Source organism: Myxocyprinus asiaticus, chromosome 25, assembly GCF_019703515.2.
Source record: "Myxocyprinus asiaticus isolate MX2 ecotype Aquarium Trade chromosome 25, UBuf_Myxa_2, whole genome shotgun sequence".
Lineage (NCBI taxonomy): Eukaryota > Metazoa > Chordata > Actinopteri > Cypriniformes > Catostomidae > Myxocyprinus > Myxocyprinus asiaticus.
Window position 1 is genome coordinate 40,697,933 of NC_059368.1, and position 15,501 is coordinate 40,713,433.

Here is a 15,501-nt window from a genome sequence, read left to right on the forward strand (position 1 = left end):
ATATAGCAGTGGACAATGTGCTCAATCAACATTTGAAGCTCAATTCTTTCCAGTGATATTCTTAAATGGTGTTTTTACCACAATGGGTAGCCCCTCCCACAATAAAATCTCATTGTTCCAAAATTGTGCTCCACATAGCTGAAATGTTCTGATTGGCTGTATTCGTGTTGCATAGAATTTTCTCTGCCAGTGTGAACATACAAACTTTTTGGAATTACTAAAAACTTGTTGGGCCATGTCTGTTTAGGAGGACATGGTATTAGATGTAGAACATATGCAATAAGATATCAAGATATTCAAGATTTTATTGCTAACAGTGAGTATCATAGAAGACAGTCTTTATTAAATATGAAAAATTAATTTTCACAATGTATGTTTAGTATGTTTTTACAAATAAATTACAACAGCCAAAACTGGCAGCAGAGCATATTGCCATTTACAGTATATCTTAATAGCAATAACAGTATATTCAATATCTTAAACTAAAAAGAAATCTTACGTTTTTAATTTATGTAAAACATGCCTTTGAATAAAAAATAAATCATATTCACTGTACATAAAAATGTGCACATAAAAGTACAAAAGAGATACACAAGTATAATTTAGGCAAAATATTCATTTCAGACTTCAGGTTTATAAAAACTTGCTCAGTTTGTGGAAATCAAACCATTTCAGTGCTGAGCTGATAAAAGCCTTTGTCAAATTAGCAAAACGTAAAGATACAGTATTCACATACACTAAAACAGTCTTTGCTCGTGTACGGAGAGTACATGTGTCAGTTCATATGGAATGTTCTGGATAGACAAACTGTGTTTCAGAGTGTGTTGAATTTAAGGCAGGATCATCAAGTTTTTCTCTATCCATATAGCAGCTCTGTTCAAAACCCTAGTAGTGAGCTGTCTTGCTTCCTAATGACTGCAAAGGCAACTATCTTCAAAAAGGCTGTTCACACTGGACGAGTTCTTGTATTTAAAAATAGCAAGATAGAGATCAACGGAATTAAACAGAGCATATTTATAGGCAGCTGCGGAAATGTGTCCTGTTTGAACAGCCTCTAACATAGCATCATAACTGAAATGACATCTCATAAGAGACTGATTCTGATCATTCTTCAAATGGCAAACAACTCCACAAATAGCACTACTCTGAGAATGAGTTCAATATGAGACAATAGTGAAGCCTGACTAATAACTGATTCCAACAGAGGTTGTTGTTAGCATATTCTAAGCTAACAATGCAATACTCTAATAAGTAACCAAAGAAAGGAAGAAAAAAAAAAAAAGATAAATGCTGGCTAAATTATAATAATTTTAAATTAGACTAAACTATTTTACTGATACTTTTCAGTATCTAATCAAATTTATAGTCTGCCATTTTGGATGAATATTGTCAATGCATTATGAGGTTTCCTTCTCTGCAAAGGAAAATGTCTTTAAAGAAAATGTAGACAATTTCTTATGTTAAAAAATCTAGATGTACTGCAGCACAATGAATAGAACAGAATGCAGGTGTCTTTAGATGCATTTTTAAAAGTTTAAGTTCTTTTAACTTGACACTGCGTCATAAAAACGTGACGCTCCCGTGCGAGATGCTGAAAAAACAGAGAGAAGCGGCGCAACGAATGACGATGTCTGTCTAGCGCATGTTTATATAGAAAAACTATTTAAAAAAGCGCAGATGGATGCAAAAGCACGTTTGATGTGAACCGCACGCCTGTTGCATGCATGACGCATACTGGAAAAAAAGCCTTTTTCCGGCACCCATGTTAACAGGTCAAAGTATACACATTGGAAGCAGAAGCAGCGTGGCAGAAGTGTTGCTGCAGCAGTGTGGCGAGAGTTTTGGCAGCGAGTCTATTTTTGCTGCACTGCTCACGCTCAAGTGACAGTGCACTGCTGATGGACATGATGAATAGGAGTTGACACGAAAAAGTAGAAACTGCACAGAATAACCATACAGTATATTTGTTGTCTAGTGTGTTTTTGTTTGAATTAAAGCACATAGGGAATAAAAACTAATAAATAAATGAAATTATTTATTACATAGCTTAAGCAGGCATGCAGTTTTATCATTTAAAACTACAGTATAATAGTACAAGTCATAGGCTTAAACAAACTAAATAAAACTGCCTATTATATACTATTATATAGACAGCAGGTCTATTGGCTTAACAGCAATGCCCATACACAGCCAATGCTAACAGCCGGCTCCTTATTTCTTACTATATTATTAAGCTGTATAATTAAGAGTGATTAGGCCAAACTGAGTGATCAAACCGTTTCTCTTGTGCAAAACAACATTCAAAGTCTCATCGTCATCCCCCTTCCACTAAATGAACAGAGCTTATTTTGTTGGCTGTCACTACATGAAAGAATTCTACAACACTACATTAAATTACACCAGCATCATGTAAATAAAATTTCATGATGATCAAGTTTGTAAAACTTATCAATAGCTCACTCCTGATAACCATTTTATTTTCTGTACAGAGCGCAGCATTTTCTGCAGCAGAAACACTGCTGGTGTAAAAGCACATGCTATGTTTGCTGCTAAAGTTGTTCGGTGGTGCTCATAATGCTGCTGCATACTTTTTGGAACAGCTTTTGCATCTGGAGTATGCCTATGTTAAAATGCTGTCTAGTAAGGCAGCTCGCTAGGTTTTGGACAGAGCCACAGAGATAAAACAGGCTGTGTGAGAGCTTTCCAATCCTAGGCACAATAGTCATGTTTTAGTGCATTCTCATTTTTATACCACCAGTTCCTCTAGAGGGTGGGGATGGCGGCTTTTTGGATGCCCATTACTGTGTCGTAAAAACAATCTTCGTTAACTACCGAACCCAGGCTCTGCATGCTGTAGTCCCTGGCCAGAATGATGTTGAGGTCCAGACCTGGAGTGTCGTCCAGCAATGTCACCTGACTGCCCTGAAGGCTGCTGGTGCTTCTCATGCTCATTCCTTGTGGTTCTTCTACAAGGTTAAGTCTCTGGAGTTGGGCCTCCAAGGCACTGGTCAAGGAACACAACATAGATCTCTTGCTTAGAGTAGAGTTTTCCTCTCTGAACGGTCTGAGCAAGTGGCTCGGGAGCGCAGGTTCAGAATGAGCATCTCCATCAAACAGTATGCTCTCATCTGAGTCTAATAAACCCATTTTTGGCCCATTTGATTGTGGTGGAAGCCTCTGCCAGGAGTTTGTTCTTAGTGCTCCTGGGTGGCTCCTTCTGGGAAAGGTAAAGTTAGAACTTAAATCCTTGAATGGTCTCTCAACTGGAGCAGTCCGCTTGGCGTTCTCTCTCAGGAGAGAGCGGATGGCCCTCACCGCATTGGCTTTGTTCTCCAGATTGCTGCATACAATAAGACACATAATGAGAAAACAAGTCAATTTGAAAAAGGTACAATAAAGCATTAAGCCACAAGTAGGCATGTGACAGTATCTAATTTTCATACTGTTATAATTCCTGAAGCTTTTGTCCACAGTGAAGTCCACAGTATATGGTATTATCGTGGTACTCTATTGCATTACAGTACAGGTTAAAAGAAAACCATACTTTATCGTTTTTCTTAATGACAATTTTAATTGCTTTAACACTAAATTAGCATTTTTAAATAATAGATTACAAAAAAAGTTTAATAAACATTTAATAAACTTAATGAACAGTTACATACACACACGCACACACAATAAATAAAAAATAAACATGAAATAAATAAATATAAAATCAAGTGGTCACTATATCTTAAAATATTTCCACACTTCAGACTTTATCCTTTTAGAAGGGGAATAAAAAGTCAGAAGCTTTCCTCCTCCTTGTCCATATTGTTATTTTTGTTTCCTTATTTTCCATAAATATGATCAAATATTTATAAACTGTTATAAAATGTATCATCCCTAAAAAAATCTCACCAGATATACTGTATGTATGGAGTACTTTGATGGTGCTTTTCAAGTAATTTTGTAGCTTGACTGTTTTGAGTCATATTTTTTTGTTGTATTGAAAAGAGCAATGGGAACATTCTTTAAAACATATGTTGTGTTCTAGGGAAGAAAAAAAAATCATATGGTTTTGAAATGACATGAGGGCGTGTTAATAATTTTTGAAAATGAAAATTCAAACAGTTTATTCAACAATTCTGTTAACCATAGTAAAAATCACTGTAACACACCACCTCTTGTGGTAGACAATACAATTACATTTAATAATCTCAATATACAATTCTCCAGCCATGTAATACAGTTCATCCTAACTGTAGGCTGTTTACAGCTGTCAGGCAACATAGTAACTTGCCTCATTAGGTGTGAATATTAGCTTCTTTACGTGGCTTAAACATGGCTCATTCAATCAGATTTTAGAGCTGCAGATATTGGTTTTATAAATATGTAGTATTATACTAACTGTAAGAAAACTCATGTTAAATACGTTTCCTTCAGTTCACTATTTTATGCAAGTTTATTTACATATTTAATCTGTTACCTGCTGCAGAGCTGAAAAAGCATCTCTGGTCTTCCCTCCACTTCAGACTTAGTGTGAACAAGTTCCCAAACACAAGGGTTTTCTGACCCTGAAAGAGACAAGAAGAGGGAGTTTAGGCAAGTTATGGAGAGGATTTAAAATTTGGCCATTTATGAATACCATATTTCTCTCAGATCTGCCGTCAGCCAGAAACAGAACTCATCTGTTTAATCCATGTCAACCTAATATTTAACAGAGATATCACTTAGTTTACACTGGAAGATCATGTTTCACACACCAACCTGTTGAATTTCCAGGTCGGACCTGTAGGGATGATACGGGAATGAGCCACCGGAATTTAAAAGGATCCAGATCTGTGGGCCGTGATGCAGTCTAGTGTTAAAAAAAAATAAAAAACATACACATGCCTATATGAGCAATTAACACAAGTAAAACAGAGAAAAACACAATATCTGCTGCATATTTTCTATGGCTATGTTTGTGATTAAAATCTAGCTGGAACGGAATAATAGCTGACTACTTGCTGTATACACTGCCTTCAAAAATATGAACTGAAACAATATTATTCTATAATAAATGTTTCAAAAAGTATGCTACTTTGTTGTCACATGACTTAATCATGTTGCATGTTTAATTCAGTGACTGGTGTCCAGTTATCATATTGGAAATAATAATAATTATTTAAATATTTTTGTCATTGCTGATATGAGGTTCACTATTTACACTGGAAATGGAAGGCCAAGTTGAGTGTATGGCATTATGTGTGTGTGTGTGTGTGTGTACAATATTCTGTTCAGTGTGCTCTTATTTTGGCAAATGTAATAGGTTATCTGGGTATTCTGTGCGTACAGAAAATGTGCATACTGTACAGAATATTCACACTATATACTGCAGCAACAGTAAGAGTGGCAAGAGTTAATCCCAAAGTATCCACAGTTTTCCTGAGCAACCACTGGGCAGCGCTATGATGATTCTAATTGCCTGTTTTTGTTTTTTTCTGGTCTTGAGACGCAATGTAAAAACTACCAAAACGAGTGATCCAGATGGAGAACGACAACCAAAGGTTTTTTTTGGAATAAAAAATTAATTTCAGGCTCAAGTTGTGCTGTTGTTGGCTGTCATAACTCAAAGTAGTAAATTATATCAACGTTACTAAGCTTGGACCATCGCTTCATAACATCTACACACTCAGGTGAGGCACTATCAATAAAAAACAGTCATCTCGAATTTGTGAAGTATCGGCACTATAGAGCCACATTTTTTGTTTTTAAAATTTTTACAAATGTAATACCTTAAACATCACTTTACACGCTAAGAACATATGGCAATGCGAGTCAAGACATTGTGACCAGAAATTAAAAACAGTCGAATCATGGAACACTTCCACGTTCAGGAAAAAGTTGGATACTTCAATTTTGAGGCGCTCATCGTCTGCATCTAGTCAAACACGAGCCTGTCAAAGTATACTCCATTTGACGGTGCGTGTATACAGAGATGGTTGGTGTATGTGCGCTACGACTGTTGTTTTTCCCTATCTGTCACTCACTCGACGTTGCGTCGATGTAGTGACACTAGGGGTCACTCTTGGGAGCCCCAAACACCTCTGATTTTGAAAAAAGGCCAATGGGAATTGGCGAGTGGAATTTGCATGCCACTCCCCCGGACATACGGGTATAAAAGGAGCTGGCTCGCAACAACTTATTCAGATTTTCTCTTCGGAGCCGAGCGGTTGTGTTCAGTGAGCTGAATTACTCTGCGGATCCAATCACCTCGAAAAGCTGTTGGATTTACGGCTCATTACAGCGGCTTCTCCTCCTCTTGCACTGGTGAAGTGCAGAGAACGCCCCCGGGCACTTCAGCAGCTAAAAGAGTATATTCTTCCTACTGAAAGAGTATATTTTTCCCTTCTAAAAAAGTGGCATTAACGGAGAGTGTCTTTTTAAGATGCCTCTCTGTTTGTGTGTATTTCCTGGTTGCGGTCATTATCTCTCCACTTCCGATGGCCACGATCGTAGTCTTACGTGCTTGGCTGCTGCCCACGCGGAGACAGCGTTCGTGGACGGGTCATGTTCTCACTGCGAGAGCGTGAACATGACAATGTTGCGGTCATGGTTTTTCCTTCATTAGAGGAAAAGACCACCCCAGCGGCTCCCCACCTCGGTCCTTCTACCTACGGGTTTGAAGCCGCATTGGTTAGCACTGGGGTCGATATGGGGACCCCAATGGGAGCCACTCCGTCAGTTAACTCTCCACAGACCTCCCATTCCCCAGTATGCTCGTTTGCCCTGCTGGGATGAGACCGCCAGCTCGTCTCAGGGTGAGTTTGCGATCTCGTTTCGGTGCTCACGAAGTGGATGAGCTCTCGATTGCAGCATCGGAGAGCGGGTTGTCCAGTCTGACACTGAGGACTCGACTGGGCTCCCACCTTTGGGTGCAATTGCCCAGTCACAGACTGACACGCAGCTGGCAGCCATGCTTGCCCGGGCGGCTGCGTGTGTCGGGCTGGAGTGGAACCCTCCACCCCCCCTGAACCCTCGCAACCTGACGATTGGTTCCTGGGCCCAGAGCGCCGCTCACGGCCGTGCCCCAGCCCCTTTCTTCCCGGAGGTGCATGAGGAGCTCACAAGATCGTGGCGGGCACCTTTTCACTGCCCGGACCCGGTCTCTGAGCTCCTCCGCTCTCACTACCCTCAATGGTGGGGCTGCCAGGGGGTACTCGGCAATTCCCCAGGTGGATAAGGCGGTTGCGGTGCACCTGTGCCCGCAAAACACCACTACCTGGCGGGGCCGCCTGAGACCTCCGTCCAGCGCCTGTAGGGTTACGTCATCTCTGGTGACTGGGGCCTGCGGTGCCGCTGGACAGGCCGCCTCCGCCCTGCACGCCATGGCTCTCCTGCAAGTGCACCAAGCTAAGGCGCTAAGAGAACTGCACGAGGGCAATTCTGACCCGGGATTGATGCAGGAGCTGCGCTCGGTGACCGACCTCGCTCTCCGGGCCACAAAGGTCACGGCGCGGACTATCGGGCAGGCGATGTCCACCTTGGTCGTCCAGGAGTACCACCTATGGCTCAACTTGGTCGAGATGTGGGAAGCTGACAAGGTACGATTCCTTGATGCCCCTGTCTCCCAGCAGTTCTCGGCGGTGAAACAGCAGATGGAGGCTATTCAGCACATCCTGCATCGGCGCGGTTCAAGACCTCGCACCTCGTCTGCTCGTCGCCAAGGGTGTCCTCCTGCCGCAACAACACTGGCTCCGCCGCAGCCCGCCCTGTGGCCCGGCCCCAGCATGGAGCCACCCGCAGGAAGCAAATGCCACCGTCTCACAGCCAGCTGCCAAGAACCCGAGGAAGGCTTCAAAGAGCCCCTGAGACGGGCGACCCAGGCACGTGGAGACCTGCTGCAGGCCTAGAGATGGTAAGCAGACCACTCCATCCCCCGGTGGAGGGCCGGGAGGAGAATCCTTTGCCTTTTCTTTGATTCGTTGACACTTACACGTTCAGAAAAGGAGAGGTTTCCTCATTCCTTGGGTCACATATCCAGTGCTCACGGCTGTCATTATCACGACAACCGGCCACCGTTCCTTTATGGCAGGTATGGTGCTCCATGGGTGGCCCCCCTGCCCCTGTGCACCCAGCAGTGGCACAAACACACCCACGCCAGGCCGGTTCTGACGGATTGCGGGGACGACTCTCCTCCTCCCCGCTCCCTGACCGGCCCTATGGTGGGTATCCGGAGCCAGGTAAATGCTTTGATGTTCCCAGACTCAGCATGGCCACGAAGTCGGGGCTCCAGCCCCCTCGACGTGGCGCCTCAGGCTCCGCCCTGTCGCGAGGCCCCACCCAGTTCTGACGGACTGCGAGGATGACTCTCCTCCTCCCTCCCCCTTCCTGACCGGCCCTATGGTGGGTATCCGGAGCCAGGTAAGTGCTTCGATGTTCCCAGACTCAGCATGGCCAGAGAAGTTGGGGCTCCAGCCCCCTCGACTTGGCGCTTCAGGCTCTGCCCTGTCGCGAGGCCCCACCCGCCGGTAAGTCCGACGTGACTGTCCCCTTGGTCCTCCTCGCTCTGAGCCTGGGGGCGTGGCTCACACTCCCCAACCCGTTGCAGTGGTTGATCAGGACCTTCCGACTCGGCTACGTGATTCAGTTCGCCAGGTGCCCGCCCAGGTTCAACGCAAGGTCAGTGCAAGGTCAGGGAGGACGAGGAGCAGGTCATCTTAGTAGCACCCTACTGGCCCACCCAGACGTGGTTCCCGGACCTCACGCTCCTTGCGACAGCCCCCCCGGCGAAGCCCCCCCAGACCCCCAGAGATGCGCAGTCAGATCGGTGCTTTCCTTCCTGCAGGAGAGGCTGGAGTATGTGGCCGCCATTTCGGCACATCACGATGCAGTAGATGGTAAGTATTTGGGGAAGCACGACTTGATCATCAGGTTCCTGAGAGGCGCTAGGAGGATGAATCCCCCCAGACCGTGCCTCATCCCCTCGTGGGACCTCTCGGTAGTCCTTCTGGAAGATCTACGGGGAGCTCCCTTCGAGCCCCTGGTGTCAGTTGAGCTAAAGACACTCTCTTTGAAGACTGCCCTCCTGACTGCGCTCACTTCCATCAAGAGGGTAGGGGACCTGCAGGCGTTCTCTGTCAGCAAAACGTGCCTGGATTTCGGTCCGGGCTACTCTCCTGTGATCCTGAGACCCTGACCAGGCTATGTGCCCAAGGTTCCCACGACCCCGTTTAGGGATCAGGTGGTGAACCTGCAAGCACTTCCCCAGGAGGAGGCAGACCCAGCCTTGGCGTTGCTGTGTCTGGTGCGTGCTTTACGCATCTATTTGGATCACATGCAGAGCTTTAGAAGCTCCGAGCAGCTCTTTGTCTGCTTTGGCGGGCAGCGGAAAGGGAGCACTGTCTCCAAACAGAGGATCGCCCACAGGGCCACTGACGCCATCATGATGGCATATCACGCTCAGGACGTGCCACCCCCGTGGGGCTACGAGCCCACTGTACTAGGAGTGTGGCGGCCTCCTGGGCCCTGACCAATGGCGCCTCTTTAGCAGACACCTGCAGAGCAGCATGCTGGGCAACACCCAACACCTTTGCGAGGTTCTACAGTCTCCGGGTTGAGCCGGTCTCATCCCGTGTATTGTCAGGTATGAGCAGGTAAGTTCCGGGACAGCTGGCCAGGTGTACCGCTTGCACATAGTGCCTTTCCCCTCCCCTGAAGTGAAGACGTGCACTTTGACTCCCAGTTGTGTTCACAAAGTTGTGATCCCTGGATGACTTTCCTCCTTAGCCCTGTGGCAGAAGAGTCTGCGGAGAAACTCGCTGCCGGCCCAGTACATGTGCTAACTAAGCCCTGTACTGGAGTAGGTGCTCCACATGCACTGGTTCCCCATAGGTGACCCCATGTGACCCCTCTTCTGCTAAATAGTTTCCCTGTCGGTAAACTGCGTCTTCCTTAGGCAGAGGTTCCTCTGCCCACGGTCACCGTGTTTGTAGAGCTCCTCCCCCCTTGGGTAGGACCTACCATGGGACTTCTCCACATGACATACTTCCGACAAGACTCGGTAAGACCCTGTGACGTATTTCCACTCAAAATACCCCCCCTCCCCCCCCAGGCGAGGTGTGGTCTCCGCGGTGTCTTCCCTTTGGGAGTGACACCCCCCCGACATAGACACTTATGGCCCCCAGTCGGTAAACAAATTCCACTCTTTTTGGGGAGAAAAAAAGAGGAAAAGAGGCCACGGCTGGGCTAGCCTGTCCCTATTTTTGGGGCAGTTGACTTGTCCCCGAAGGGACCATTCGACGCTAATAAGAGCATTGGGGGAGGTTACGTGACCGCCTGGTGCGCTGGCTACGAGGCACACAGCGGTCTGCCCGTCTCGCACCGCCAGTCCACGTAACACAGTTCAGCTTATTGTGGCGTATAGGGACCCCTAGTGTCACTACATCGACACAACGTAGAGTGGGTGACAGATAGGGAATGTCCTGGTTACTTTCGTAACCTCCGTTCCCTGACGGAGGGAATGAAACGTTGTGTCCCTCTTGCCACAATACTGAACTACATGCTGAAATGGCCAGGACGTCTCGGCTCCTCAGCACAAAACCTGAATGAGTGGTTGCGAGCCAGCTCCTTTTATACCCGTATGTCCGGGGAAAGTGGCATGCAAATTCCACTTGCCAATTCCCACTGGCCATTTTTCAAAATCAGAGGTGTTATGGGCTCCCAAGGGTGACCCCTAGTGTCACTACATCGACACAACGTCTCGTTCCCTCCATCAGGGAACGGAGGTTATGAAAGTAACCAGGACTATTTACCTTCGTCTTCTGTTATTTACTGGCGATTACATCTTCTTATAGCATTTCTTCGTGACAACAACGGCTCAAATGTGAGTATTGCCACCTTGTGGATCCACTAATTCGTGCAAATAATTCCAGGCGCATGCGCATTCTGCGCGTTCAAAGACATGGGATAGAAAAATCGAGCGGCGTGTGTTCAGTGCTTGCGCACTCTGCTGATTGCGAGATTCTGTTACGTGTCCTGTACGCGAATGCTCAGCTTTAGGATGCACTTCATGATGCGGCTTTATGATGCACTTCTGAACATATCATAGGATGACTTACCATCCTTTTCTTTAGTTTGAACTCCCGATACACCAAAATGAGTGCTCTCTTGAAGACTGGAGGAACAGAAAAACATTACTAGCACTGCCTATTTTGAAACACTTTATATAAATGGCAAGCTTTTCTACAGTTTAATCAGATGTGACTTACGGAAGAGGGTGAGTTCAGGGTCTTTTCTCATGCGGCCTAATGAGGGCAGAGGGTTTAGCCAGAGTGCTGAGCTGTGAATGATGAACTCTCCCATGGAAATCTCTTTGACCTGACAGAGAGCATAGGCTTGACTTGACTGTCACTCACTTCCTAATCATTACATGCTTGCAGAGATATTAAATTCACATATTTCATTATTTCAAGGGGACATAACACAGAAAGGATGACTGCCCTTGCTTTTTTGAGTATTTTTCAAACCAATAACATTTGCATACACTATAGAAACAATGGCCCATTAGAACATATGTGATATTTAATATACAGAATAACTAAGTGTAGCAGGATTTTTTCCCCTTTTATTTTTACCCAAGCAAGATATTTTTACAGTGACTTTAAAAACAGGATTTTGAACCAACAAGACTTTACTGTGGGAGGAACTACCCTGCGCAACCCCTCAGCAATAGAGTGCAACAGTGCCTGCCCACTTTTTCAGCCATTTTGGTTCTGAAATTATTTTTCCCATAATTTTTTTTCCATAGGGATTGCTTAAAATCCTTCATAAAAGAGTTCTAAGCTGTGAACCAAACTAATCAGCTCCAAGGTGAATCAAAATATTACAAACTTTGATTTGAAGCAAAAAAGTATGCGAAAATCGGACAAAAAGACAAAGTTCTGTGTACTTTACATCTTTATTGAGGTAATGAACTACAAACCAATGAAGCATTGCGAATGGCGTAATCGATTTAAAAATGATGGAAAAATATTAAACTATTGATTAGAAGTTGTTGATAAGTACAGAAATAATGTATTTTACTTTTATTGCAAAATATTCAGATTTATACAAATATATGTACAAGTAGTTCAAAAAGTGTAGGGAGACCGACTGGATTGCGTAATTCACATTGCATCATGAAAGTGACTGCACAGCAGTCTTTTGGTGCGTGTTGTGTGCCGCAATTCTCTGATTGGTGGATCTATTATTAATTAATTAATTAATTTTTATTAATTTTTTTTTTTTTTCCTTTATTTATCACATTATACATTTGCACATATACAGTGAAATTCTTCTTTTTTCACATATCCCAGCTAGGCTGGGGTCAGGGTGCAGGGTCAGCCATGATACGGAGCCCCTGGAGCAGAGAGGGTCAAGGGCCTTGCTCAAGGGCCCAACAGTGGCATCTTGGCGGTGCTGGGGCTTGAACCCCCTGATCAGTAACCCAGAGCCTTAACCGCTGAGCTACCACTGCCCCTGATCTCTCTTCAGGATCATGGGTAGTGTAGTTCTTCACCAGGAATTCCACTATTAAACATGATTTTTAACAAATAAAGTTGAAATAATGTGGAGTGATGGTGTCAACAGAAGCATATACCATCGATTAACAACCTCAGAGCTCACAGAAGGTATGTCTGTAAAGGTTTATAAGTTATCATTAAAAATCAATTCCCTTATGGAAAAAAATTATGGGATTTTTACTTATGGAACCAGATTTTTGTGCTCTATAAAAACCAAGCGAAGGACTAAATGTCCTATCACTCATCACAGATGGCTGGTTAGGATAAAAACAGATTTATATAAAAGTTTTAGCATTTGCCAATTTAAATTATTATTGTTTTAGGAGCAAGAACCTTTTGCTAAGATTTCATAAAAAATATTTATGCCACAAAAAAGGTAGAACATGGTCCCTTTAAGCATTTCTAGAATTTTATGCACCTCCTTCTCAGCGCCGCTCTGCTCTGCCACTAACTGGTCAAACACTGTGCCAAAGTCCTCATAGATCTTCTGCATCTCATTAATGTGACTGGCCACCTTCTCCATGGCCTTTAACGCATCTGTACCAGAGACAACACAAAAGAGACAGTTTACATCAGGTCAATATCTGACTCAACAAAGGATAATTTAATCAGCTATCACACAAACCCAAGGGTTAATGATGACAACTTGTTTTTCTACAATTGGGACACAAAATGAGATGTTTTGAAGAATGCTGATGCTGCTCTTTTACATACAAATTAAAGCAGATAGTGTATAAGTTGTTGAGAACATAAAACACCATAAAACACCATCAGAAGTAACACCTCATTGTGAAAGTATGAGGTCAATGCCGTGTCCTTAGACCAAATGAGACTTGCCGCGTTTTAGTTAGATTTGAGTTACGATGGGTGGATAACAACCTAAATTTCGGGGACCTGGGTAGCTCAGCGAGTAAAGACACTGACTACCACCCCTGGAGTCGCAAGTTCGAATCCAGGGTGCTGAGTGACTCCAGCCAGGTCTCCTAAGCAACCAAATTGGCCCGGTTGTACATGGGGTAACCTCCTCGTGGTCGCAGTAATGTGGTTCGCTCTCGGTGGTACGTGTGGCGAGTTGTGCATGGATGCCGCGGAGAACAGCATGAAGCCTCCACATGCGCTATGTCTCCGCGGTAACACGCTCAACAAGCCACATGATAAGATGCACGGATTGACGGTCTCAGATGCAGAGGCAACTGAGATTCGTCCTCCGCCACCCAGATTGAGGCGAGTCACTACACCACCACGAGGACTTAGAGCATTGGGAATTGGGCATTCCAAATTGGAGGGAAAAAGGGGAACCCCCCCTAAATTTCAGTCTTTTTTCTCACAAAGCTATGGTATGGCTTCAGAAACATAGTACACAAGTCACAAGGACAACTCTTTCTGTACTTTTATGGCTTTTTGGAGCTTGATAGCCCCTGGTCAAGATCTACAATCGTTGCATGTTAAAAAAAAAAGCAGAGTGAACATCTCCTTTTGTGTTCCAGGGAAGAAAGGAAGTTATACAGGTTTGGAATGACATGGTGAGTAAATGATGACAGAATTTTCATTTAAGGGAACTATCCCTTTAATATCCAGTGTCAAACACAAGGGTAGAGTGAGGTGTCACACCGGTGAGGTGGTTGTGCTCTTCACTGTCAGGGTCAGTGAGAGACACCAGCTCTCTCAGCAGCAGTGGGTACTTCAGAACTCTCTGCACGGGTTTAATGAGGTACGACTCCAGCGTGGATGAGTGCTGTTTGTTGGGGTTCCTCGCCTCCAGGAACTCTTTGAATGCCCGGTCTGTTTTAGCTGCCGCCAGAGTAGACAAATCAAATAATTTAATATATTTACACCATCAGGCATCCATTTCATATTCATTTGGCAGACATTTTTATCCAAAGAGACTTACAAAGCATTCAAGCTATACATTTTTATCAGTGTTACCTGAGCTATGGGAACACAAGTGGATCATTTTCTGACTCAACATGCCAGTATAAATATTTCTGGGTAGGTTATGCATATCATGTCCATGGGTTTTTATTATCAGCATCAAGATTTTAGGTTAAAATTAAAATGAATGTATAAGGGAAAGTGTATATCTTGTGTATTTTTAACTGGTCACCATTTCTTTACATTTTATACAATTTTAAACACCTTTTTGTCCTAACTAGTTCATTGTTTTTTTTATTTTTTCCCCATTTTCTCCTCAATTTGTAATGCCCAATTCCCAATGCGCTCTAAGTTCTCATGGTGGAATAGTGACTCGCCTCAATCCGGGTGGTGGAGGACGAATCTCAGTTGCCTCTGCGTCCGAGACCGTCAATCCTTGGCTTGTTGAGCGCGTTACCGTGGAGACATAGTGCGTGTGGAGGCTTCACGCTATTCTCTGCAGCATCCACGCACAACTCACCACACGCCCCACTGAGAGCGAACCACATTATAGTGACCACGAGGAGGTTACCCCATGTGACTCTACCTTTTCTAGCAACCGGGCCAATTTGGTTGCCTAGGAGACCTGGCTGGAGTCACTCAGCACGCCCTGGATTTGAACTCACGACTCCAGGAGTGGTGGTTAGCGTCTTTACTCGCTGAGCTACCCAGGCCCCTTCTCTAGTTCATTTTAAATGGTGTGGTGTGACAAAAGAATTTTAAAAAGTATAAATATTCCATGTAGTCTCTTCATTATTATGAGCTGTATGAATAATAATTATAAAATAATTTGCAAAATGCTGTTTAAAAAAAGTATAGCACATTACACCGCAGGACATGTCAACTTCCAAAAAGTATTTAAACTATTCTTCTGTCAAGAGAAACATCATGAGGTTGATTATGGTTATGATTTACCTCGTTCTAGAACTTTCTGCACTTTAATGTGGTTGGCACAAAAACCGCTGTAAAGCTTAAAGTGATCAGCATAGTACAAGAATGATCCGCCCAGGGAGAAGAGCAGTTTCTGGAAATTAGATTGAAATGAAAGACTCAAAATGGGTCT

General features: G+C 44.2%; 1 protein-coding gene across 4 annotated transcripts in view; it reads right to left on the reverse strand.

Annotated features, from left to right (window-relative positions):
• Positions 1 to 287: 287 nt before the first annotated feature.
• LOC127415772 (rho guanine nucleotide exchange factor TIAM2) overlaps positions 288 to 15,501 on the reverse strand; it is a 110,781-nt gene continuing 95,567 nt past the window's right edge. For all 4 annotated transcript variants that reach the window (XM_051654674.1, XM_051654673.1, XM_051654672.1 and 1 more), the window contains 8 exons: positions 15,354 to 15,462; positions 14,139 to 14,318; positions 12,946 to 13,064; positions 11,235 to 11,343; positions 11,085 to 11,140; positions 4,750 to 4,840; positions 4,469 to 4,556; positions 288 to 3,340 (listed from right to left, as the gene is read on the reverse strand). In XM_051654674.1, coding sequence (XP_051510634.1) covers positions 2,764 to 3,340; positions 4,469 to 4,556; positions 4,750 to 4,840; positions 11,085 to 11,140; positions 11,235 to 11,343; positions 12,946 to 13,064; positions 14,139 to 14,318; positions 15,354 to 15,462 — 1,329 coding nt within the window. In that variant the 3' untranslated portion in view covers positions 288 to 2,763. The remainder of the gene's footprint in view (positions 3,341 to 4,468; positions 4,557 to 4,749; positions 4,841 to 11,084; positions 11,141 to 11,234; positions 11,344 to 12,945; positions 13,065 to 14,138; positions 14,319 to 15,353; positions 15,463 to 15,501) is intronic.